Source organism: Akanthomyces muscarius, chromosome 5 (genome assembly GCF_028009165.1).
Source record: "Akanthomyces muscarius strain Ve6 chromosome 5, whole genome shotgun sequence".
NCBI classification, from domain to species: Eukaryota; Fungi; Ascomycota; class Sordariomycetes; order Hypocreales; family Cordycipitaceae; genus Akanthomyces; species Akanthomyces muscarius.
This window is the reverse complement of record NC_079245.1, coordinates 757392-782055: the sequence shown is the minus strand read 5'-3', so window position 1 is coordinate 782055 and position 24664 is coordinate 757392. Positions and strand designations below refer to the sequence as shown.

The 24664-nt window shown below is 55.7% G+C and overlaps 9 protein-coding genes across 9 annotated transcripts; 3 read left to right on the top strand and 6 right to left on the bottom strand.

Annotated features, from left to right (window-relative positions):
* Positions 1-407: 407 nt before the first annotated feature.
* LMH87_009523 (uncharacterized protein) lies at positions 408-1469 on the bottom strand (the record flags this gene model as incomplete). Its single annotated transcript, XM_056196531.1, has 4 exons — positions 408-849; positions 944-948; positions 1030-1106; positions 1193-1469. 4 exons carry the CDS (start codon positions 1467-1469, stop codon positions 408-410), a joined length of 801 nt encoding a protein of 266 aa, XP_056053668.1.
* Positions 1470-3847: 2378 nt separating this feature from the next.
* On the bottom strand, positions 3848-5088 carry LMH87_009522 (uncharacterized protein; the record flags this gene model as incomplete). Its single annotated transcript, XM_056196529.1, has 3 exons — positions 3848-4477; positions 4601-4704; positions 4773-5088. The coding sequence occupies 3 exons, from the start codon at positions 5086-5088 to the stop codon at positions 3848-3850; spliced, it is 1050 nt and encodes a 349-aa protein (XP_056053667.1).
* Positions 5089-8360: 3272 nt separating this feature from the next.
* LMH87_009521 (uncharacterized protein) lies at positions 8361-9611 on the top strand (the record flags this gene model as incomplete). The annotated part of the gene is made up of 1 exon (XM_056196528.1): positions 8361-9611. The coding sequence occupies one exon, from the start codon at positions 8361-8363 to the stop codon at positions 9609-9611; it is 1251 nt and encodes a 416-aa protein (XP_056053666.1).
* Positions 9612-10536: 925 nt separating this feature from the next.
* Positions 10537-12312, bottom strand: LMH87_009520 (uncharacterized protein; the record flags this gene model as incomplete). Its single annotated transcript, XM_056196527.1, has 1 exon — positions 10537-12312. One exon carries the CDS (start codon positions 12310-12312, stop codon positions 10537-10539), a length of 1776 nt encoding a protein of 591 aa, XP_056053665.1.
* Positions 12313-12919: 607 nt separating this feature from the next.
* Positions 12920-14841, bottom strand: LMH87_009519 (uncharacterized protein; the record flags this gene model as incomplete). Its single annotated transcript, XM_056196526.1, has 3 exons — positions 12920-14175; positions 14374-14457; positions 14511-14841. The coding sequence occupies 3 exons, from the start codon at positions 14839-14841 to the stop codon at positions 12920-12922; spliced, it is 1671 nt and encodes a 556-aa protein (XP_056053664.1).
* Positions 14842-15831: 990 nt separating this feature from the next.
* On the bottom strand, positions 15832-16386 carry LMH87_009518 (uncharacterized protein; the record flags this gene model as incomplete). The annotated part of the gene is made up of 3 exons (XM_056196525.1): positions 15832-16004; positions 16065-16124; positions 16173-16386. The coding sequence occupies 3 exons, from the start codon at positions 16384-16386 to the stop codon at positions 15832-15834; spliced, it is 447 nt and encodes a 148-aa protein (XP_056053663.1).
* A 605-nt stretch (positions 16387-16991) lies between these two features.
* On the top strand, positions 16992-18657 carry LMH87_009517 (uncharacterized protein; the record flags this gene model as incomplete). Its single annotated transcript, XM_056196524.1, has 3 exons — positions 16992-17043; positions 17103-17535; positions 17586-18657. 3 exons carry the CDS (start codon positions 16992-16994, stop codon positions 18655-18657), a joined length of 1557 nt encoding a protein of 518 aa, XP_056053662.1.
* A 632-nt stretch (positions 18658-19289) lies between these two features.
* LMH87_009516 (uncharacterized protein) lies at positions 19290-20054 on the bottom strand (the record flags this gene model as incomplete). The annotated part of the gene is made up of 3 exons (XM_056196523.1): positions 19290-19415; positions 19487-19897; positions 19986-20054. The coding sequence occupies 3 exons, from the start codon at positions 20052-20054 to the stop codon at positions 19290-19292; spliced, it is 606 nt and encodes a 201-aa protein (XP_056053661.1).
* Positions 20055-20504: 450 nt separating this feature from the next.
* LMH87_009515 (uncharacterized protein) lies at positions 20505-24395 on the top strand (the record flags this gene model as incomplete). The annotated part of the gene is made up of 2 exons (XM_056196522.1): positions 20505-20582; positions 20649-24395. The coding sequence occupies 2 exons, from the start codon at positions 20505-20507 to the stop codon at positions 24393-24395; spliced, it is 3825 nt and encodes a 1274-aa protein (XP_056053660.1).
* Positions 24396-24664: the final 269 nt, after the last annotated feature.

Here is a 24664-nt window from a genome sequence, read left to right as displayed (position 1 = left end):
TCTACCTATCCCTTTGGCTGTGGTAGGGCGACAGTAACGTACCGTGCCTTTACCCAGTGCTTAGAAATAGCAGAGAATACAGCTTTCTACTGCAAATAATCCCTGTAGCGCGGTAGTGTGATGTCCTTCCGGAGAGTAGCAATACCTTGATTTAGGCGTTGATGGCTACCAAAGCTAAGTACCGCCTGAGAGCGGAAATTTGATTCGCTAACATCCCTGAAAGCCACCTAAGTGTCGCCTGACCACAGCCAAAGGGATTGGGATCACTCGTCAGATATATCGGACCCAGAGTCACCCCCCAAGTCCGTGAGGATGTCATCTTCGTCCAGGCCCACGGCCCCAGCCAGGCACAGCGCCATGGTGACCGTCCACCGAAATGCAAGCAGGACAAACATATTTTCGGCGCTTTAGTAGCTGGAATGCTTCGCGGCGCACTCGTGGCCATCGAGAATGGGCTGTTTCGTGACGGCATCCATCTCGCAAATCATGTCGCCGTTTTTTTGGTAATCCATGGTCGGGTATAGCATCCACGCGAGTTCATGACTAGGGTCTTCCATGTATTCGTTGGGGCCCTTGCCGTTCTGCGGCATCCAGTGGACGGAAAAGTGAACGTGGTACGGACGATTTGTCTTTTCTTCCGAGGCCCTTGTCAAGGCGAGCGGGCGCAGCCCCAAGAACCCAGCGATGAAGAGGTCGCTCAGGTATGGGTTGAGGTGAATATAATTTCCGTTCCCGTGAGACGCCTTGTGCTTCTCTCTAAACAGGGCCATGATCCGGTCGGTGATGGAAGAGCCGAAGAAAGCCGTGGAAATGTAGAGGAGCTCGGCGAGTAGCAGCTGAGAGGTGGGACTGCAGGTTGTTTGTGATGGGACAATCAAAGTCGGAATCACGCTGCCTCTCTTCTTAGATATCGCGCACACCGTGTAGTCAGCGCCCGATGCACCCAGCCTGAGCAAAAAAGAAGTCAGTCACCAGTATGAAAAAAATCTTTGGAGTAAAAAGTTCCAAGAAGGGGAAATGTCTGTTTACCGTAGAGGTGTATGATCGGGGAGCCACCCAGACTGAAGTGTCTCTGAAGTATTTCTTTCTCATGTCATGGGCAGAACCTTTTTTCCAAAAAGAAAAGTCAGCAATACATAATTTGAATGCGGTAACCAAAAAAAGCCAAGGGAAGAAGGAGTCTGTGACTTACACAGAAGGAGGAACGCCTTGGCATTATCACAAACTTGCTCCGCCACATCGGGGTTCTCAATCAAATATTCCAGCGACTCCCTGCTCATAGTGTAAAGGAAGCCATGTGTCCACACGGTGATGTGCTTGCAACTTCGACCGCTGCGGTTCCAAGAGCAAATGGGCATATCGGGCGTTACGCGAATGGACTGGTACGCGTTGGCGATTCGGTCCACAAGCGGCATCTTCTCGAGACAGGCGGCTTCGAAATTGCTCGTTAGCGGTGGCGCGACGTACATGTCTGGGACCGGATCGTCTTGGGAAAAAAAGAGGGATGAAACTGCTTCCCGTCGCCATCGTGATTATTATTTCGGGAAGGGGTCTGTGCTGCTGTTTTTCTCGCGGTTAGTTACGTGGCAGTGTGAGGAGAGGCTCGGTCTGATGGCTCTATGGGAAGGCTTCTGGCCCTCTTCTTATACTTGTTAGTTGCACATACTCTGCAGGAGATCGGCTTTCTCTTTCGCTTATTGAATTCTCATTTGGAAGCCTCGTGGACGATGAGCAGCCGCCGGCTTCTGCCTGTAGCGCACTGCTGTTAAGCTTCGGGGGCGTTCGAAGCGGATGGTGTGGATCCGAAACAAACAAATCGCGAGAGGCTACAGCGTAGTCGGATAACGCATGTGCGCTTCCAATAGGCGAATGTGGCTTGATGGGCTTGAACTTTGAGGGAGCACGGTTGCTACCGCGAAGCACAGGTATGGGAGGCCGGTGGCGACAGGTCTCAACCTCTTGGTATTTTAGCAGGACTACTTTTATTCTGCTAGTTCAGAGGGATAATTTTCGCGCTGACGTTATTTGTGTATTGTGATCTTCTTTGCTACAGAACCTGTTCGCGAGCTCCGTGACTGCCATCGGAGGAACTAGGCCCTACGTGGTCTTGAGCCAATGCGAGGCCGTCATTTGTCGCGTGAGCCATTCACTGCCACAGGAGATTGAGCTGGCCGCGTCAGATTCATATTCTACTTGGGGAGACTCAGTGGGAAGGGTTCATTCGTGGGTAAAGCAAGTTGTCATTCTTTTTAGTGTACGCGAGCAAAATTCCCGAGCTAGAATCTATCTGAAGCGCATCTCGGCAATCTCTGCAAATATCTTCAGTAACGTGGTGGAAGTCAGGTAAGAACGAAGGAAAGAAAAAGTCCAACAAATGACTCAGAAATTTCTGAAGTCAGGGCAAACTTGGCAGCATGAAGTCGGTAGCGACGAATCGAAAGCAAAATGTGAAAAATTACAAAATCAAAGAAAGAAGTGGATGGTAGACAGAAGAAAAATCTCAAGTGCAAAAAAGAGAGGAAGAAGCAAAGCATGGCTGTTGAGCCGACAGTCTCGACAGCTTACTCCTCAGGCAGTGTGAGGTTTGCAACCTGCTCAGCCAACTCCTCCATCGGGGTCGTGTTGGCGGGATCAGATTCTCCCATCGACTCACTGATTTTGTTCGCATGGCCTTTCAGGAACTGTAGAGGATCAGGAACATTGGGAGCTTGGTCCTCGGCCGCAGTAGCAGAAGTTGCGGGAGCAGACACACCAGTAGCTTCAGAGCTACCAGTAACCGCAGAGACAACAGAAATGGCGATTTTGTCACCAGGAGGACTGGAAACCCGGTCACTACCTGCAACAGAAGTAGCGCGGGAGAAGGCACCCGGTCGGTTGGAAGCGCCCCAGCTGGAATGAGTACCGCCGCTGGCACCGCTGGAACCGCTCTCTTCGGATGACCCTTGACGAAGATGTCTATCTGCGCTCGGAAATGACTGAGGTAAGTAAAGTCGTTGCGCAATTCACCCAGTACCTGGGCTCGGTGGTGCAGGTATTGTGAGAGCCTCGTCCAAACACAACTACGCCACAAGCTCAGAGTTCATTGGGGGTTCAAATGTGCATAATATACGATTTACCTTGATGGGTGATGCAATTGTTTCTATTATTCGGATTTAGACCGCAAGAAAGCTGCTAGTCAGCTGCGACCGGTGGGTTGCCTCTGGCCCAACTGAACCCTTTTTGTTCAACCTTTTCCCTTTTAGAGGAGCCAGAGTGTGTACTTTGCCTATCACATTGCACAGGACTCGTCTTTCTGTCTAGGTCTTTGTTCTTCGATGGCCAGGAAGGCGTTGGCTGGGGTTGTGAAAAGGTGACCGGCGCCATACGGTAACCTGCCTCGCAAACGGCGACCTGTTGGACACATTAACCGGGACACGCTTGTGCGAAAAACAACTTGAATGATCCTGAACTTTCTCTAAAATATCTTTTAGCAATTACGTTCCAGTATCACCACTTTTCAAATCCTTTTGATGCACTGAGCAGAGTAAATACAACAATATTCAACTCACATGTACCGCAGTGCAATTTAGACCGTAGATATTGCAACAAATCCTAACCGGCCCCGAGCTTCCGAGCTGTATGAAATCCAAGCGCAAAAATAGGGGAGGGGTAAATGCTAATTATGGCAAAAACCAAATACGACGCCGTACTAGCAGGCTTTGCCCTGGTTGTAATGTACAGCTGCAAGGGCCATTGCGGGAGACCTCGACCTTGGGGAGGACGTCTTGCCTGCACCGGTGTGCAGCCCAACCACACCACTAGCGGTCAATGAAAGGTCGAACATTTCAGCATACTCCTTTGTCATCTCCTACATTGGGAACGCATCGCACATGCCCCCCAGGCAGAAGACGACGCCGACGGTCCATCGAAAGGCGAGCATGTCATGCATGCCAATGGCGTCCGCGGCCGTCGACACATCTACGAAAAAACAATGGCCCTCTTTGATCTGCTTCCCGGTCACGTCAAACTCGCAGATACTCTCGCGCTCCTCGGTCCGACACTGAAAGAGCATGGCGTTGATGCTGCAAAGGCCTGGCTCGCGGCACGCCTCGGCCTCCTCGCCAGACACGACGGTTTTGTGCATCCAGTGCACGGAAAAGTGCACGCGAAAGCCTTCTCCCGCGCCGCCGTCCCGGGTGATCCGGCACGGACAAAGGCCGAGACGGCCGGCCCTGAAGACGGCGCCCAGGTAGCTGTTGAGCGTCAGGAAGTTCCAGGGCCGCTCGGCGACGCCGCGGGCGTTGAGCAGCTGAACCTCGAACATGGCGGCAAACTCGTCGCCGAGGAGAAGCTGCGTGATGGGGGTGACGGCGCGGAAGAGATTTCGGGCGGCAGAGCTGGAGAGGATCGAGCGCGGGACGATGGGGACTTGTTCGACGCCGAGCATCTTGCCAGAGACGACGCAGATGCCTCTGTCGCGCGTGTTGGCCAGTATTGACTGTCGAGTTAGTTTCAAAAAGCCGAGCTAGTCAAAATGGAAATGAGAGACAAAGAAGGAAAATGATGAAAAAAAAACCCCCCCCGAAATGAGAAAAGGCAAGTATAAAAAAACTTGACTTACAACAATAGTCGATCTCGGGACATCTGGGAGCCATGACGATCCCATCGCGACAAATCCGGCGTCATCAGCGGCCAGCATAGACTCGACACTCGATTCTGCCATTCCTACGATCCAAGTTAATTACCAGTGCACGTCGAGTTTCAACAACGGAAGAGGTGTCTGCGAGACTCACCCATGGAGACAAACGCCTGGGCCGCTCTGCAAACTTCCTCGGCCTGCTCAGGGTCATTTACCAGCCCGAGCAGGGCCTGCTCGCTCAGGCTGAACAGCAGCCCGTGCATCATGGGCGTAAACACCCTGCCCGTCGCGTACTCGGGGTCCCGACGGCCGCTGGTGGAGGGCAGGCTCTCGTAAAAGGCGGCCAGCTCCGCGACGAGCGGCGCCTTGGGAGTGTAGCAGGACGGGCGGCAGCTCGACAAAGGCGGGAGGAGAGGCATCGCGGACACCAAGTTTCTGCGGCGGAGAGTACTGCTCTCTTGGGAAGGCATTGTGACGGTCCGGGTGCGAGGTTGTCGGACAAAGAGTATGGGAAGGGAGTCGTGTCTGGACAGAACGAGTCTTTGGGCCAGGGGAACTTCTATGCTCTTTTGTTCACTCCTTGATAAAATGCATCAGGTTATTGATTTCCTCGTGTTTTTAATCGTGTGCTCGAGGACGTGTAAGTTTTTACAAGACGCCACTCACGACGTAACTTTTGGCTGGGATGCGCCACGAGAACGCAGTGGCGGTCATGTCTTTTCATATCTTCATATTTCTTCGATTTAATTGTATTGTATAATCTTATTAGTCCCTTTATCATCTTGATTCTTGTTTCATCCCGTTTGATAATGATGAATTCGGGACGATGGGAGGGCACTGCGTATCAATCCCCATTGCGCCTGGCAGGACACTGACAGATATGAATTGGCAAAGGAGCCAGATAGCTCTGTTGACCATTCTGCTTCTTCTTCATCTTTTCCGGGTTTGTAGGGTTCTTTACTCGTCAGCGCAGCCACAAGCCTGTTGGCAGTGGGTGGTGCCTCTACAACACTCTGCCAACTTGAAAGCAGGGGTCAAGCTGACGCACAAGGTTAGCTTTCCAAAAGGCCATATTATCTGCTCAGCAATTTCCAATTTTTTTCTCTTTCAAATTTGACTTTGGTGTGTTGGTGGCCGCGGCTTACACCAGGGTTTGGCACAGTGGGTGGCGGCGCCTTGGCGATGGCTTCGTCTGAACCACGCCGGCGCGCCATGGACTAGCTCCATCTCCATACAAAACAGGAATAGATGGATTTAAGCGCAGGGTCCAGCGAGTATGCACGCGTCGGTCGGGGCTCATTGCTGAGATGGAAGGGCGATGCAAATGCCTCTTTACGCGTGACACGTACTTGGCTGCGATGGTTGGCAGCACACGGAAGTTCACTTCAAAGTCGCGATTGTACGCGCGAGAAAAAGTACGCATGTCGTCATTGTCGTTTCTGACTATTGGATGGGCATTCTTATTTTTTCCTGACTTGTTTCCGGCGATTGAGACATGCTACGATGAGCTAGTGGACATTTACATTCCAGTGGTGGAAGAGTTTGGTAAAACGCCTTGTTCACAGCCACGGAAACCCGTGGCGCTAGATTTTTTTTTCTTTAAAAATCGAATGCATACGGGAACTTTTTTCCTGCTTCTTGGTTGGAAAGCCTCCATTTATGGTTCAAGAGGGCATCTGCCTCGAAGCCTTGGGCTTGCACCTCGGCGCACGCGGCAATTGAATGACAGAGCAGCTGCAGGAGGTAATTTCCTGTAACGCGGTGCTCGGACATGGGCCCGATAATGGATGCGTCGCTATGGACAGGGCGTTTGGCGGCACGTCCCGTTGGTAATTTCGGCAGCTGCTTGGTGCTGAGTCGCATGCGCAGAGAACGAGCGAGGGTCAGAAGGCGGCGGGAATTCTCGACAATGGACGGGATGGACGCCGACCAGAAAATGCAACAGAATCGGCCGATGTAGGCGGGCTCGGAAAGAGACACTATTTTTAACACTATCTTGGGATGCATTGCTGGCCAACTGGTGTGCTGGGTTGTGCAAGTTGGTGGGCAAGAATGCGGCTGTGCTAGTGCCTAGTTGCTGCTGGTACGTACTGGGTACCTAGGAAGAGGCTCAGCACAGGTGGATGAATTACAGTGGGCTTGGGTTGCCTCAATTGCCTCGATAGGATAAGTTGAAGCACATGGTTGTGCTATTCTTGGTTGACAACCTCGCCGTCAGGAAAATCAGTGGAGAGTCTTCAGGCCGTTTTGTAAATTTGGTTCGATCAGAAATCGACAGAAGAGTACAATGACGGACGCGCCAATGTAAATGGGAAATGGACCTTGGGTTAATGTCTCGTGTTGAATAACTTTGAATGCGACCGTGTCTTGGTCCCTGGTCTCAGTTGAGGGTTCGGTCGCTGTGGCCACCCACTGCGAGCACCTGGTAGGTGGTTACTAGGTACCTAGGTAGGTACTGAGTAATAAGGTACAGAAGGGCCTGCAGTGAGCTGCAGTTGGCGTGGAAGCGCTAACAAGGTCGACCTCGTGTTTGCGCCGCGCCGTCGACCAACCAGCGTCCGCGGCCAGCCACACTAAGCTGAAGCCGACCAGGAAAAGCGAGGCCCGGCGTGCGTCGTCGCACGACATCTGTCGACGGCCATTTGCCCTTTTCTGGCCATCACTGGTTCACCAAGGAAAAAAAAAAAGAAAGCTGCCAGGTACACGGCGAGCACCAGTAGTGTAATTTTCGAACATTGGCTGCCGCTCTCCTCCCCCGTAGGTAATCGAGCCGAGCACCAGTCAGGTGTCAGCTAGGTACCTTGTCCGTAAACTGTGCTGCACGCAGACGGGCCAGACAATGGGCCTCCACTGGGCTACCTTACGCTACCACCTGAGACCCGCCCACCGCAGCCTGTTTTCATGTCCTCGGACCAAAATAATATCCTGCAGCTAACCAATGCAGCCAACGAGTCGCTGCCCACGTACCGGTACATCGCCTCTCCCATCTTCTCGGCCTGTGATCCCATCATCCACGCCCACCAGCACATCCCCCAGGCACGCATTTGCTGGTACCGGTACCTCTCTTGTTGGTTAGCACCCGCTGCCGTGGCACCTTGGCAGCTCATCCACCCACCACTGTCCACAGACCACCACTCCTCTGTAAGCACACCAGAAAAGCCTTTTTGTCCATTCTCCTCCCCAAATCACCAACATCACCGTCCTCGACGAACCTCGCCTCCCGAAATTCATTCGTCAACCTGGTACTCCAACAATCGACCAGACATCTCGCCCGCGAGGGACCTCCCTCTCCGACCTCGTTCGCACAATAAGCCCTCGCCTGGCCCTGAGCCCCCCCCGACCACACCACAGCCTGCAAAGGTAAGGATGCGACACTGTTTGCCTCGTGTTTTTATTATTCTGGCCCTATACCCGCTGTGCCTGACAGAGGCCGCGTCATGACGCTGGAACGACTTGCAATCTGGGACAATGGTATCGACGATGGACAATTACCGCAATTCCGACTCCTGACGCTGGCACATCGTCTATTCCCCGACAAAATTCGCCGCAACCCCCGACGCCTGTCTGCTGCCTCCCACTGGCAGTTTGTACGCCGCTCCACCGCCGCGGCTGTCTGCGTCCCAGATTCCGTCATTGCACTGCTTTCGTTTTACTCGACTTTTTTTTATTTTTTATTTTTTATCAGATTTCTTTATTGATTTAGTCGCTAACTCCATGGCCCCCAGGCTAAACAACCACCAAAATGCCTGCCTTTGACGTCCGCAAAAGCATCGTCGTGAGACAGGCCGCCACCGGTGGCCAGACTGGAGGAGCCTCTGGCGACGGCAACAGCTCCCAGACTCCCAATACCACGCCGAGCACCGGCTCTCAACCCAGCACCGGCGGCCAGACCACCCCGACATCATTGCCCAGCACCACTACGCCCACCACGCCCTCGCAGCCCACGAGCAGCTCGCCGCCCCCGTCGAGCTCTTCTCCTCCTCCCCCCAGCTCATCGTCGTCGTCGTCGGCGCCGCCTCCTCCTTCGTCTTCTTCTACACCCACGCCTACGCCTACGCCGACCCCGACCCCAACTCCGACCCCGACCCCATCTTCGGTGCCAACCACGACTCCCGTCGTCCCCAGCTCCACGTCCACGACGGCCGTGCCCCCGACGACGACCGTCGAGACCAGCCTCAGCCCGACCTCGACTTCGACCTTTGTCGTCACCTCCACCACCACCAACACCGGAGCATCGCCCTCATCCACCTCCACCTCCGCCTCCCACACCCCAACGCCCGTCTCTGGCGGCGGCAGCAGCGGCGGCGGCCTCAGCTCCTCGGGCAAGGTCGCCGTCGGTGTCGTCGTCCCCATTGCCGCCATTGCTCTTCTCGCCGTCATTGGTCTGTTTTGGTGGAGGAAGCGCAAGGCCCGTCTCGAATCGGAAGAGGAGCGCCGCAAAGAGGTCGAGGACTACTCGTACAACCCCAATGCCGACCCGACCATTCCCGCTGTCGGTCTAGTTGGTGGCGCTGCCGCCGGCGGTGACAATGGCTACGAGATGCGCGAGGAAGCCTCCACCGGCTACCGTGGCTGGGGCTCGACTACGGCTGCTGGCTCCGTCGGCCGCAAGGCCTCCACGACGCTCTCAAACCCTGGTGCCTTTTCCGATGCCACCACGGCCCGCGGGGCCGGCTACGACGCCCAGGAAGCCAACTCGTCCCAGGAGGGCGAGATTCTGGGCGCCATGGGCCCCTCGGCCGCCAACAACCGCGCCGACGTTCGCCGCGGGCCATCCAACGCTTCGTCCTCGTACAGCGCCACGGGCCGCTCCGAGGGCTCCGACGGCGGCATGTACGGCGCCGGCCCCACGGCTTTCTACGACCAGTACAGCCAGGGCGCCTACGGTGATGGTGGCGCCGTCATCCGCGATAACCCCGCCCGACGAAACACCCAGATCGAGAACACGTCCCACTATCCCCAGCAGAGCGCGGGCATTGCCCAGAACTTCTAAAGATATCTTCGAAAGTTGCCACGAATTTTCTTCTTTTCTTTACTCTGTACACTTAGCAACTATCTTTATACGCTTGTTCCGATTCTCGACGTTTTCTACTTTGCCCAGTACCCCTCCAGACGACAGACGGGACCCTTGCACCCCCTTCGGAACGCAGTTACTAGACGGCCTTCTTCAGCCACCATTTCTTTTTTTTCTCTCTCGATTTATTCCGACATGGCACTCCTTCTACGCAGACAAAAGGGCAGACATTCGTGGACTGTGTACATTCCTCCCAGCGGATATCTGCCTTGGTTCGGTCCCCTGCTTGTGTTAAAAAATGCGTCTTTTTTTGCTTTTGATTTTTGACAAAAGGCCGTTGAATATACTCTTGGCCAGAAACCAACATCACTCCTTATCCGACCTACTACGCCCGGACCAGAACAAAAAGAAACAATACCTACTTTGTTCTTGAATATCCTGACCCAAGGATATTTGACTTGTCACTCTTGTTATTTTTTTTTATCTTGTCATCTTGTGTTTTATTGATTTGGATTACAGCTTTTTTTATAATTTGGACGGTTGATATGGATGAGAGATTGTAGGAGGAAGAGGAGAATCAAGTGGAGGAGATGATTTAGCATAGTAATTTGGTAGTTGAACAACACACCCAAAGAAAAGCATCAAATTTTATTCAATCTTACTGGCAACCGATGTAGAACATGCTCTTGTGTGGTGTGTTGATCTGTAGTACAACATAACATGGACGAAAAAAACAAACGCGCTGTACAACATGTAATATTTCTCTTTGGTTTCTCTTTGGACATGTGTACCTAAAACATACATTGTCTTTCAAGTAATGTAGTAAAGGAGGAAAGCGCCGTCTAGCCCATGTAGATGGAGACAACTGCTCATCAATCTTACACCTCCGACTGCCATCACAGACCTACACACCGTGTCCCTGACTCAACCCCATCCTCGCCCACCAAAACTCGCACTGCCTCTTCTCGCTCTCCGTCACCGTCCTCTCCGTCACCGCCACGCCCTCCTCCCTCCAACCGCCCGGCACCCTCTCCCCATTCCCCCGTCCAAACACCAGCATCCGGCCCTCGCCGTCCCCTCCGCCAAACGGCGTCTCAAACGCCGGCCACGAGTCCTCTCCCAGCGCCCCCGCGACAAACGCCGTCCACCGCGCGTGCATCGCCTCCGCCACGCCCGCCAGCCCCGGATGGCCGTGCAGCTGCACCGCGTCGTGCGCGACGACGCTCGCCTGGTCGCCGTGGCCCGCGGCGGGACACCTCCCCGACAGCGCGGCGTACTCGTAGACGTACACTCTAATCAGTGCCCTGCTGGGCAGCGCGGCAACAGCAGCAATGGCGGAGAGCTTGTGGGCGGTGTGCAGGACGGGGCAGATGTAGGCATAGTGCGCGTACGCCTCGTGGAGGCGCGTGTACTGCGCGCCCTTGCCGCGACACGCGGCCGCGTCGTTGCGGTACGGCGAGGCCGGGTCCGCGACGGGATCGGGATAGAGAAGCTCGAGCCGGTCGAGGTCCTGCGCGGAGAAGCCCGGGATGAGCGTGGCGAAGAAGGCCCGGAACTCGGCGTTTGTGGCCGCGAGGCCCGGGACAAAGCTCGTCCCCTCGTGGGAGCAGAACCCTGTGATGACGGCCAGGGGCTGCTGCTGCTGGTGCTGGGGCGCGCTGGCCATTCTCTCGGCAAACTGCTCCCACAGCTGCAGTGGTGTTGCCGGGATCACGGCGTCGCTGGACGGGTTCTCTTCGATGACGGGCTGAAACGGCCAGGTCACGGCGGCCGCATTGTCAGCCCAGACGGCCATGTTGGCATCCAGCACGCCCTCTACATCCAGCGTCTCTAGTGTCTTCCCATCCGTGCCGTTGGCTTCCAGGCTGGCGAGCTGCGCCCGCGTCCGCGGATGCGTCGCCGCCAGGACCGATCTGGCCGTCGCGGCGCCCGACTCCAGAATGGCCTTGCCAAACAGCAACGGCCCACGTGGATCTAGGATATGATGCCCGATCGAGTGCGCGCCTGCACTGACGCCCATGAATGTAATGTCCTCCCCGTCGCCGCCAAAGATGCCAATATGCTCCTTTACCCATTCCAGCGCCAGCCGCTGGTCCTTGAGCCCTAAATTCAGCTCTCTCCCTTTGCCGCCGCCGGGCGTGAACCCCAAGACGCCGAGCCGGTAGCACACGCTCACCACCACGACCTCGCGGCCGCTCCAGGACACAAACGCCACGTGGTCCCTCTCCAGCGGCTCGCCAAAGTTGAACCCCCCGCCGTGGACATACACCACCACCGGCACCCTCTTCCCTCCCGGCGTCGAGGAATGTCGGAAGATATTCAGCGTGAGCGTCTTTTCCGCCGCAGAGCTCACGACCGCGCCGTACATGGGCTGGCGGCCCCTCCCCGGCGTGCTCGCGTCGAAGCGCGAAAGGGACTCTGGGGAGAGTGGCACGGCGGCGCGGAAGCGCAGCGGGACACGGGCGTAGGGGACTCCGTAAAAGGCATCGACGGCGCGCGGGTACTGCTCCGGCACTGCAGGCTGCGTCTTGCCGAGGATGCGGCCGCCGGTGGCCGTGGTGACGGTGGGTGATGGCCGTGGACGGGTGGCGGCGGTGGGCATCATGGCGGTGTTGGGCTCCGAGGAGGAGGAAGAGGTGCAGAGGAGGCGTTGAAGAGCGTTGCGCAACCGACTGATCATAAAGAGGGATGTTTCGGAAACCAAACGGAAATGGTTTGGATTTTGACAAGGGGAAAAAGGTGTTCTACACTGGCTTGTGCTGTAATGACCAGGCTCTATGGCAGCGATGACGGGAGAGCGCCTGTTCTCTTTGGCGCTACAGAGGCTTGCTGGTTTGGCGCAAGAATATCTCAAACATATACTTTGCGAGTTTCGCAGACTCCTGCCATTACCACTACATCAATGAGGAGAATGGGAATGCGTCGGGGAGAACAAAGGTGGTAGCACTAATAGATGATGCAAAGTCCAAGTCGAGTGTCGTCGACTGGGCGAGCAGGCTCCACCCGTACCAGACTGAGAACCAGCATGTCTCGCCTGCGGCTTCTGCTTCTAGCCGTGTCTCACGGGACGGTGGACCATTTGTTTCACTTTGATAAACACCCATCGCATTTTGATCAATCTGAATTGCGAATAAACCAATAAACTAAACATGCTAATGTAACATTGTGGGCCAATTGCCTCTGACTACGCAAAATATCCGATGCACACTAAAACGCCAAAGAATGAGCAGTACTTTCATCAGTCAACAACTTCCCGAGCGGCAGGACATGCAGTTACAGGTTCACAATCAGATTGTGCCCTGGTTGCTGACCGCGCGCCGCTGGGCTGACTCCTGACGTCGCTTCTTCTCTGCCCACTCGCGGCTCGCAGTCCTAGAGCGTTCAGCGGCTTGGTCTCTGGCAGACTTGACTCCGGTATCTGGGGTAGCCTTGGCTCTCAATTTCGGTGCACTGATATCACTGATGGTGCTCTGGCGACGCGCCGTCTTTTGAGCTGCATCCAAGGACGAGGCGGGTCTTTGGCCTATAGTCGGAGCGCTAGTCTTCCTGACAGTGCCTGGTGCCGCGGTTGCCTGCCCCGGTGGGACAACCGAAAGCCTCTTGCCTCGGACTGAAGCTGCGGCTTTGGCCTTGGCCTCTTCTTCTTGCAGCAGCTTAGCCTGTCGCGCTCGGCTAGCAATGGTTTCGCGAGGCGCTGCACCCGGAGCACTGCTATTGCGAAACGGGCGGGCCTTGAATTCTCGCTTCCTTCGCAATTCCTCTTCTTCGGCTCGCAGCTTTGCTTCGTGCTGCTCTCTCTTTCTGCGGGAAATGGCCTCACCAGGCAACTCAAAGGAGGGCTTGGTGACAGTTCGCGGCCGGGCTGGTGCGGCAACGGGCTTTTGGTTCTTCTCGAGGAGAGCCTGACGAGCTTCGCGCTGCTCCTTCAGTCGACGAGCGACAGCCTCGCCAGGCAGTTCGAATTTGGCAACCGTCGGCGGTTTCGTAGACTTGCTTGTTGGCGATCTAGACGGGGTCGATGCTACTGACGGCTTGGTGCTGCCGCTAGCTGGACTGGCAATCTTCCTGGTGGGGGGCGTTGCAGGTTGCTGGTTCTTCTGGCGCAGAGTCATGGAAGCGGATCGTCGCAAAGATTGTGAGCTAGACTTGCTGTTGAGACTCATCACAGAAGTGCGCTTCGTGACGGATCTGACAGAGGGTGAGCCGGCAGTAGACTTGGCAGCAGGCGAACGGGCCACGTCGTCGCTGGGAGCGGCCGTCTTGATTTTCGCGAGGGCACCAACGGCTTCAAGCTCCTCCTCAAGTCTGTCAAGTTCCTCGAGTGAGTCCTCAATGCGCGGGACGGAAAATGAGCCGGTTCTAGAGCTTCCCGCAAAGCTTTCACTACGGTCCGAGATGCCTGAGAGGGCTGGTGAGAGCGCGTGCTCAACCATGCCCACCACCTCCGTCACCTTGTGTGCAGGCCCTTCGTACGGCGGTGGTAGGTTTTGCTGTTCCCAAGACATGCTGTCGGAGTTTGACTGGGTACCACTGATTGGTGTTGCTAAAAGGGTAACTCTGTTAGTTGGTTGCTGTTGGGTTGCTGACTGTTGGGTGAGTGCTGATCTCGATGTGCAGTACAGCAAGTTGCAGCCGAAAAGCAAGGCCCCGTTAGATTCACGACTGCAGGCGTGAGAACGTGGCTGATGCGGGTCGTCTGAGCTTGCCTGTGCTGGACATGAAATCAGCCATTCAAACTGACCTGCAAGATGCTTCCGAACCTGCTCTTGCAGAGTGGGTTCAGGCGCAGTTCCTGTGGGAGTCAGGTCGCGGGTGCTATTTGCGGCTGCGGCGTGTCAGTGAATGCTACGAGTACTGCGCGACAGCCCTTGACCATACCGTCTAGTCTCTGCTGCGTAAAAGTCGAGTCACTGTTTTCGTCGAGCGCGGCAAGAGGCTCAAACGTGTGGACACTGAGTGCAGGGCGCTGGAGTCGCGGAACGTGTTGTTCAATCTGGGCCTTGATAAACTTGGGGCCCGAATCGTTCCTTGCTAGGGGAATATTTTGGCAATTTTCAATAACAAGTTCCCCAAGAGCACGGGAGAGCGAGTTGACGTCCTTGTCAGCAGGAGGATATAAGTGCGTCCTGTCGGTGCCGTCCTCAAGAATGTCAAAGGCTGTCTTGTGGGTAAGGCCGGGGCGGAGGCTCTCAGCGCGAGCCGGGGCCATCTTGGTCGAGGAATTGGGAGAGAACCCTGCCAAAAAGCTGTAACAGTCAGGGGTTCAATGTGGCTTTTCAACGGAGCCACGCGTGGTCCTGAAGTAATTTCGCGGATCGGCAAGGAGGTAGCGCGGTTTATGCTGGTTGGTGGCTGACGGCGACGAACAGGGGCCGCAGGGCTTGGAGCGTGAGTGGAAAGTGAGGAAGCAAGTATAAAGGCAGCTGGGCGATATAATAGAATCTGCGAGGCAATGGAAGTTTATGTTTGGATGGGGAATAAACATTTGATGCAGGGAGAGGTGTTGTTATTTGGTGGTGCTATTTGTTTTGGCGTCTGCCCGTCCGTCTATTTACATTTTGCATGGAGCAACGGCGCTATGCAGCCGTCCAACCAGCAGCTCCTTCCGCCTTTGCCCAGTCTGGACGCACAACATGCAGCTTACGCAGTACCAATATATGCAGGCGGCCTTGTCGGCTGTGGCCACAACAATCAAGGAAGCCGAATCACCCTGGCTGAGGAGGGTTGAACAAGGAAGTGGTGGACAGGGACAGAGTGACAACTCCGTGGCACACCATCCTTGGCTCCTATCAAGGCCCCGCATCCTATGGCGCTGATCACCGGTCAAGTCCCCCTCAAAATTGAGTTGCGCAACGGCTGGATACTACTCCGTACCAGTAGCCGGTAAAAAGAATGGCTAACGGATACGCCGAGGTGTGATAACGCGTGGTGTGGCAGGACGCGTTCTTTGGCTGGCAAATAGCCCCGCCTCTTGCGGTGGGTGGTGCTTGCACCAGTAATGGCCAAGTTATCCTTTATGCGCAGCGAAGCACCAAGGAAACAATTGTGTTTATGGTGCACATTTGTCGGTATAGCCGTGTATGCCTGTATACACGCGCTTTCATGGCTCATTTGCAGCGAATGACCGCCTGAGCTGTGTTGGCGTGTTCGGCCGTCTGCCAGCTCAGCACGGCAGCCGACTGCGTTCTCGACCTCTGCACTAGGGGCTTGCCATGGATGCATCCTCGGCCGCTGCGGCTTCCATGTTTTCCGTCTGAGCATGTAGCGTCGGCGCGTGTTCTGTAGGGATTCGTACGAGTGTCTCTGGGAGCGGACCACCTTCAGGCGCCTCGGCTTCCTTTGCAGGTGCAGATGCTGGCGTCGCGAGTTTCGCTGCTTGAATTAGCGAATGTACATCACACTCCCAACAGAAAGAAAGAAAAAAAGACTTACTTGATGCCATGTTGATGGCGCCCAAAACATTGTGCCAGTTGCCAATCACGGCTGCGATGGCTGCACAGCGTTAGCACAGTCTTGCATGCACAGCAGTGCCCGGCTCACCTTCTGTTCCATCCGTCAGGGTAGAGAGCTTCTGCTCCAATGCCTCCATTTGCGATGCCACCGCACCGCTCAGGTCCTTGAGCTCCTTGAGATGCGCCAGCTCGGCGCGTTTCTCCTCGATACGAGCCGAGAGCGCAGACTGCTGGCCAGAGGAAGCACCAATGCCGCTCTGGGCGCGCATATGGGTCGATAAAGAACGTGTAGGGTACGACATGGTGGATGGTGATCGCAGCAAGATGCTAAATCTGCGTCTTGCTTCTTCTTTTTTGGCCGTTCGAGGATCGTCGCGTCAAATGTTTAATTGATCTTCCCGTGTTGGCGTTCGCGCTATGCGCTTCTAGTGATTTTCGTCGAGTTCTAGCGGGGTCAGCAGCAGCAAGCCAACTCTGCGCTTTTCTCCTTTCTTCTCGAGATTCGCCACTTCAACAGTTTAATGGATTTGCCTGGCTTCGCGTCGCAAAAAAACTTTGATTGATTTGCTTGTTCTCTTCCAGTGATTTTTGGCGAATTTTAGAGTTTCAGCGCCTGAACAGCGCCCGCTGGCAGCTCTCAGCGCATGCCAGCCCCTGGTTGCCCTGACAACCAGCACCCAGCGCGAGGACCCGCTCGAGGTGCAATTGGTCAACACGCATCGCATCGCAAACCTCAACCCCTCCAACTGCATCTTCGATCTGCGCATTGACTTGATTTCTACGCACCGTCTTTTCTGCTTGACTTCTGTCAGAATCATACAAAAACCCAGCATTCAACACCTCAAGTACTCCAGTACAGGATTCACCCTTTTTTTTTTTTCGGCCGCCAGCCGTCGCGTTGCACACAATGGCCAGACTAAATGAGCCAGCGCTCTCCACAGCAGAGAGCATCGAACTTCGTATGACCTTCCGTTTTTCACATGCGACCTAAAAGATGCTAACCCGAGACACTAAACAGTTCGAAGGAAGATGCTTCGCCAAAATAGAGAACTTGCTAAGAGCAACCACTCCAGTCAGGCTCGCACTCGCGAGCTTGAACGCGAGCTACAACAATCAAAAGCCGAGATTTTTGAGCTGCGCCAGCGTATCATCGAGCTCGAGCACGAAGCCCAGGAAAACAATGCACGCCGAATCGTCGAATATGCCCTTACAGTCAAGGAGAAACTTATATCCCACCTCGCGGAATGGGGCACCCTCGTCACAAGCCTCGGACTCGAGGCCCCTATCAGCCCAACCTCACCACAATTTGCAGCTGTGACTCAGAGAGCGAGCTTTGTCGATACTCGCCCAACTCCTTCACAACGACGTCATTACACTCAGGATGTTGCCTCCGTTGTTGAGCAACTCGGGAACATCGCCGAGGACAACACGTTCTTGCGCGAGTCCGCGAGGTAAGCGTTGTACCTGGTTTTATTGCCGTCCACATACTAACATGTTGCAGTGCCGACCTGTTTCAGGCACTATCAGAAGAAGAGGATGAACGCACTACTGAGCAGCTTCCTCCTGCCCCTATCAACGACCGAGAGCCGGCCAAGACTGACACCCCGCCACGCGAAGCTAGAGCACGCAACTTCTCTAGCAACCTCGATTCTTCACCGCTAGTCGTGTCGTCGCCAGATCTTGATAGACTCTGCATCAGGCCTACATCGTCTACCACCATTATGACACCGATGATTAGAGAAAGTCGAGTTCATAAGGACCCCACCTCAGACACGCCTATTATTCTTCCCATTAAGACGGGGTCGAAGCGCAAGTACAGCAGAAATCAATATGAGCCCATGACGCTGGAGAAGGTTACGGATGAGAATCTACTTCCCCAAACTCATGCTCAAGGGGTTACTTTGCTTGAGAAGTCCCGCGGCAAGACGCTCAGGGAGCTCACCAATGAAAAGCGAGAAGCTGCACGTGCCAAGGCAGACGCTGCTCAGAGTCAGAGAGTGCCACTGGGAAAAAAGAGCACAAACGATGATGTGCAGTCGCCCAAGAAGCGAAAGAAAACCAACGAGGAGTCTCCGAAGAAGTCTAAAACAACGCACTGCGAGCAATCGCCCAAGAAGCGCAAAACAACCAGTGAGCAGTCGCCAAAGAAGCTCAAAACAGCACTGAGCGAGGGTTTGCCCAAAAAGCACAAAACAACACCCAACGAGGATGGTACCGACAAGATCAGTCGATCTTTTATACTTAGCCGTGAGGAAAGGAAGCTCGCCCAGGAAGCAAGGATTCAGGAAGACGCACCGGCTCCCAACGAGGAGGGTACCGACAAGACCGTTCGATCTTTTATACTTAGCCGTGAGGAAAGGAGGCTCGCCCAAGAAGCAAAGGCTCAGGAAGACGCACTGGCTCAGGAAAAACTGGCTCAAAAGAATATGGCCCAAGAAAAACTGGCGCAGGAAACGGTGGCTCAAGAAAAGGTGGCTCAGGAGGCACGCATTGAGAGGCACAGAAGAAATAGGTCATCTCTGAGCTACGCTGAACCCAGCCTCAAGGTCAAACTGAGGCGTTCAGTGAGCTGAACGTTTGGAGGGCTTCTTTGGCTCAATTTCGGAGTTTTGATTGGTTCACTTTTGGAATTTTTTCTTGGACTTTCATTGATGGATGGATGGATAGATGGACGCATGGATGGTTGCATGAGTGGATTTTGGGGGTTTCTGGATTTGCTTGGTTTTTGGGTTTCGGATTTTCTTGACCTTTGGAGGTTTCTTGGTCTTTTTGGTTTTCTTGACCTTAAGAGGTTTCTTCGTTTTCTTTTTGGGGAGGAGGGGGCCTTTCTGAGCATTTTTAACATCCTTGGTTTTTTGGACATTACTAGCATTCTTGGTTTCCTGAGCATTTTTAGCTTTGTTTTCTTCTTGTTGTTTTCTTGGTTTAGTTTGTTTCTGTCGTTGAAGATACCAAAGCAGCAGCAGTCTTATTAATGCTTTATTTACATTTTGCCTTCTCATGGCCTGCTCGTGTTGTAGCGGTCTCACTGTTGTGTAGTTGGCATCTGCCCGGCTTCTCGGGCACGACAAATAAACCTTGCTCTCGGGCGACTTCTATGCACATCATGGTATATATCGCAGCTTGCAATGTTGCCGTTATTGTTCCACCTGCACTAGCACATCGTGCTAACTCTGTCTCCATTTCTAACCCACCCTCCAGTTGGCTATGAAGCATTCCCTGTTTGCGGAACAGGCTTTGTGTACGTGACTTTTTCCACCGCGACCGTCTCGTTTCCTTGCTCGTCTTTTCTGAGCTGATAGACGTACAATGTGAGAGAAATCCCCTGGACCTAGAAGTTGTTCTTGTCAGCAAGCCCATTCCCGTTTCGTGTTTCCCGCACCCCGAGAAAAAGAAACCTACATCCATTAGACAAAAGCTCGGGGTCGAGCCCTCGCCGTCGTCGCCCCAGCCGTTGAGGTAAGCACCGGTCGCGCTCCCCGGGTTGACGAAGAACTTGTCCATGTACTCAAAGGCGTCAAACTTGTGGGTGCCGCCGTAGCAGAGGACGTCGACGTCGAGGCGGTTGGCCTCGGCGAGCAGCAGGTCGGGCTCGTTGGAGACGAGCGTGAAGCCCTCGAGGAAGCCGACGCGGATGCCGCCGTGCGTGACGACCTGCGTCAGCGGCAGCGACGTGGCCTCGACGTCGTACCGGCCCTTGACGATCTTGAGGTCGGGCGCAACGGAGCGCAGGTACTCGTACGTGTTCTTGTCGGTCAGGTTGCCGAGGCACAGCGTCTGGCCAATCTTGCCGGGCGCGAGGAGCTTCTTGAACTACAGGCGGGAGGAATTGTCAGTGATTGGGATCATGTCAGACGACGGCTCGCGCTTTCGCGACAGCTCTGGCAAGGGACGGCCGTACCTTGGCGGGAAAGTCGAGAGCTCGGTCGGGGATGTGGATATCGCCGAGAACAAGAATCAGAAAAGCCATGGTGTCCAATCCTCCCTGTGCAGCTCTGCTGCAGCAATCGTGCGACGCGGGTGTTGTTCTGGTAGCGGCGCGGAGAGACTTGGTCGACGGCCTCCGGAGCTTCCTAGGTTCAACGGCCTGATGAGGCTGGAGGGGCAGCTGGTGACGAGTCCGCCTGGCAGGCAGCGCCACTGACAGCACAACTAACAGCGGCTCGGAGTGGCTAGTGGGTGGCTAGTGCAGGAGATCCGGATACAGCGATAACTCGGCTAATGTACTTGCCGCCAAAAAGTACTCCACGAAAAAAAAAAAGACACTGACGGATCTTATCGCTGGCGGGGAGTCGCCGATAAGGAATTTTTCTTGGGCGGTGCTGCACCAAAATTTTGGGCCTGGGTTTGGATCGCCTTCTCACCGAAAGAATATCACCATTTTGGCTTGTACTGATCAAATATAACTTCTTGGGACAAGATGGCGACGCCCACGACGCCGTCCTTGGCTGAGAAGCTTGACAAGATCAAGTCGCCCGGCCTGCAGAGCCAGAAACGTGTAAGTCAAAAATATCCATACCGCCTCTCTTGTTCTTTGTGACGGGACTGACAATCTCGAGGACAGACCGTTGTTGTGCTTCAGGCCGTCGAGTCGACTTTGAAGGACCAAAACACTGCGCCCACGCCGACCGGATACTTTGCCGCCCTCCTCGCCCTCCTCCAGAATGCCAACAGCAGCGGCGCCGTCAACACGGAGCTCGCCACGCCGGCCGTCTACCTGCTCGACGTCGTGACGCCGTACGCCCCCGAGGCGCTGCTGCGCTCCAAGTTCACGCAGATCCTGACGCTGCTGGCGCCCGTCCTGCTGATGCCCGACGCCGAGGCCATCCTGCTGCGCACGTCCATCGGCTGCCTCGAGAGCCTGCTGCTCGCGCAGGACGCGGCCTCGTGGGAGCTGTCGGTCGCGCAGGTCGGCCCGCGCCGCGCCGTCGCCGGCCTGCTCAACCTCGCCCTCGAGCACCGGCCCAAGATCCGCAAGCGCGCCCAGGACGCCCTCAAGCGCGTCCTGCGCAACCCGCCCCCGAGCCCGGCCCTCGACCACCCGGCCGCCGACATGTGCGCCCAGACGGCGCTCAAGAACCTCGAGACCCTCGCCGCGCAGGCCATCGCCGCCCGCAAAGGCAAAAAGGCGCCTGCCGCGACGCACGACCCCGAGATCATCCACGCCCTGCACCTCGTCAAGACGGTGGCCGCTGCCAGTGGCGGCTGGCCCAGCACCAAGATTGAGTCGCTCTGCGACCTGCTCCTCAACATTGCCAAGACGGGCAACGAGTACATGACCATGGCTTCTTTTGAGATTTTTGAAATGATATTTGAGGGCATGAGCGAGGAGGTCTCTTCCGCCAAGCTGCCCCGTCTGATGGAAATTATTTCGGAGTTGCGACCGGCCGCCAACGACACCCAGCTGGTCCCGCCCTGGCTGGCCATTCTCTCCCGAGGCTACGACGTCTCTGCGCAGCTCGAACCCGAGGACACCTTTCAAAATGTGCCGGAGCTGTTCAACATGGTCTCTCAGTTTCTCGAATCGCAGTCCGAAAATATTCGCATTTCTGCTTCCGAGTGCTTAATCTCATTCATGGCCAACTGCATCCCTCAGCAAGTGATTGTTGACCCCTCAATATACGACGAAAAGACACTGGAAAAGATTGCCAAGACGGCCGAGTCTCTTCTCACTGTTCAGTTTCAGGCCGCCTGGCTGCAGACCTTCAATGTCCTCGCCGCCATGTTCCTGTCGCTGCGCTGGAGAGCCAACCCAATCCTCCTGAGCGTCACCAAGACGATTGGCGAGATTCGCGAGAACTCGTCTTTCCGCAACAAGAAGGAGGCCGACGAGGTTATTGGCCAGGCCGTCCGCGCCATGGGTCCCGAGGCTGTTCTCTCTGTGCTGCCGCTCAATCTGATCAAGCCCGTCAAGGGCCAAGCCGGCCGCGCGTGGCTGCTGCCCATTCTGCGCGATTACACGAGCAACACCAACCTGAGCCACTTCAAGACTGAAATGGTTCCCCTGAGCGAAGTCATGTTCCAGCGCGTTTTGGAGCACGGCGACGCCCCCAAGACTATGGAGATCAAGATTTACGAGACCCTCGTTCAGCAGGTGTGGTCTATCCTGCCTGGATACTGTGATCTACCTCTCGACCTGACCGAGGCTTTCGACCAAGGCTTTGCCGAAATGATTGCCAATCTACTATACAAGCAGACCGAGCTGCGCCTCGACGTCTGCCGTGCCCTCAAGACGCTCATCGAGTCCAACCAGGCCATGTCGACCATTGCCGAGGAGGAGGACGACTTTCTGCTGCAGGCTCGCGTCAGCAAGGAGACGGCCGGTAACAACCTCACCTACCTCGGCCAGTACGCCGGCAACATGCTCGCCGTCCTCTTCAACGTATATACCCAGACCCTCCCCCAGAGCCGTGGCCCTATACTGCAGACCGTCAACGCCTTCCTCAGCATCACGCCCAAGCAGGAGCTCATGGACACCTTTGACCGCGTGAGCAAGATGCTCGCCGCGGAGCTCGAGACCCTCGACACGGCCGAAAAGGAAAAGGGCCACCACCACAAGGGCAAGGACCACATGCCCTCCACCGCGCAGACGCTCATGGACCTCGTCATCACCATGTCCGCCTACCTGCCGCGCGAGAGCTTCGCGACGCTCTTTGAGATTGCCTCGCTCATCATCAACCGCAACGACGAGCCGCAGCTGCAGAAAAAGGCATACAAGCTGATTCCGCGCATGGAGACCTCGGAGCTCGGCAAGGCGGCTCTAGAGGCGCGCAGCACAGAGCTTCAGCAGCTCCTCGTCTCGAGCACCGAAAAGGTATCAGCGCCGGCCCGCCGCGACCGTCTCGCTGCCATTACCGCCCTCCTTCCCTACGTCCCCAACACCTCGCTGCACTTTATCCCCTCGGTTCTCAGCGAGGTGGTCATCTGCTGCAAGGAGAACAACGAGCGCGCGCGCGAGACGGCCTACGAGCTTCTCGTGCAGATGGGCCAGCGCATGGCGTCCGCCGAGAACGCGCCCATCGACAACGCCAAGGTCCCGCACATGCCCGCCGACGCGCCCGCCGGCACAGCCAACATTGAAGAGTTCTTCACTATGGTGAGCGCCGGCCTGGCCGGCAGCACGCCGCACATGATCTCGGCCAGCATCACCGCCATCAGCCGGCTGCTGTACGAATACCGCGGGCTGCTGAGCGAGCAGACGCTGTCGGACCTGGTGCAGACCATGGACCTCTTCCTCACCTCCAACAACCGCGAGATCGTCAAGAGCTGCCTGGGCTTCGTCAAGATTTGCGTCATCAGCCTGCCCGTCGAGCTCATGCTGCCCCGCCTCGCCACGCTCGTCCCCAACCTCATCGTCTGGAGCCACGAGCACAAGGGCCACTTCAAGGCAAAGGTCAAGCACATCCTCGAGCGCATGGTCCGTCGCTTCGGCTACGACGCCATCCACCAGGCCTGCCCCGAGCCCGACCGCAAGCTCATTGTCAACATCCGCAAGACGAAAGAGCGCGCCAAGAAGCGAAAGGACGCCGCCCGCGCGGGTGATGACGACAGTGATGAGGACGAGGACGAGGAGCAAAACGGCAAGCAGCAGTTTGACACGGAATACGACCGCGCCATCTACAGCAGCGAGTCGGAAGGCGAGGATGACAACGACGACGACGACGACGAGGCCCCCCGGATCAAGAAGAAGGCGCAAAAGGGCGGCAAGACGTACATCCTCGAAGACGACGACGAGCCTCTGGACTTGCTCGACAAAAAGGCCCTCGCCAACATCTCCTCCACCAAGCCCTCCAAGGCGCGCCAGCCGCACAAAAAGTCCAAGGCCAGGTTTGACCTCGACGGCAAGCTCATCCTCGGCAAGGACGACGATGGAGATGAAAACGCAATGGAGATTGACCAGCCAGAGACTGGCGGCTCCGGTGTCGGCGCCTACGTCGCCGCCATCAAGGGCAAGGACGCCGCACGCCGCGGCCGCGGCGGCAAGCTCAAGTTTTCGAACCGTCGCTCACGGGACGACGTCGACGGCGACGACGACGAGGACGGTGGTGTGCAGCTCGATGAAAAGTCAGCCGCCATGGTCAAGAATAGAATCAGCCCCGGCAAGGGTGATCGAGGCCGTGGCGGCGGTGGTGGTCGTGGAGGTGGTGGCTTCAGAGGAGGACGCGGTGGACGCGGTGGTGGTGGGAGTGGGCGATCGGGACGCGGTGGCATCGCGAATGGCAGAAGAGGACTGGGCGTGGAGAAGCGTCACGGTCCTGGCCCGACGGGGGCGAATGGCATCGCCAAGGGTCGACGAGGAGGCAGGAATTAAGAAGAATCTGACAGGATACGACTTGTCATACAACATGAAAGAGAAAAGCATGTTCGGAAAATAGGCCACGTTCATTTGTTTCGGGATTTTATTAAAAGCAGACTGTATATATCAGGTAGAAAGACTAAATACTTCCAAAAAAAATCACAAGTATCATACAAGATTTGATGAGACAATGTGAATGAGTAGTGTATTGTAGTCATCAAGAAAACATTATCCGAATATGCCTCTGTCCCGTCTATCGGACCCCAGTTCGTCTATAATTCCTC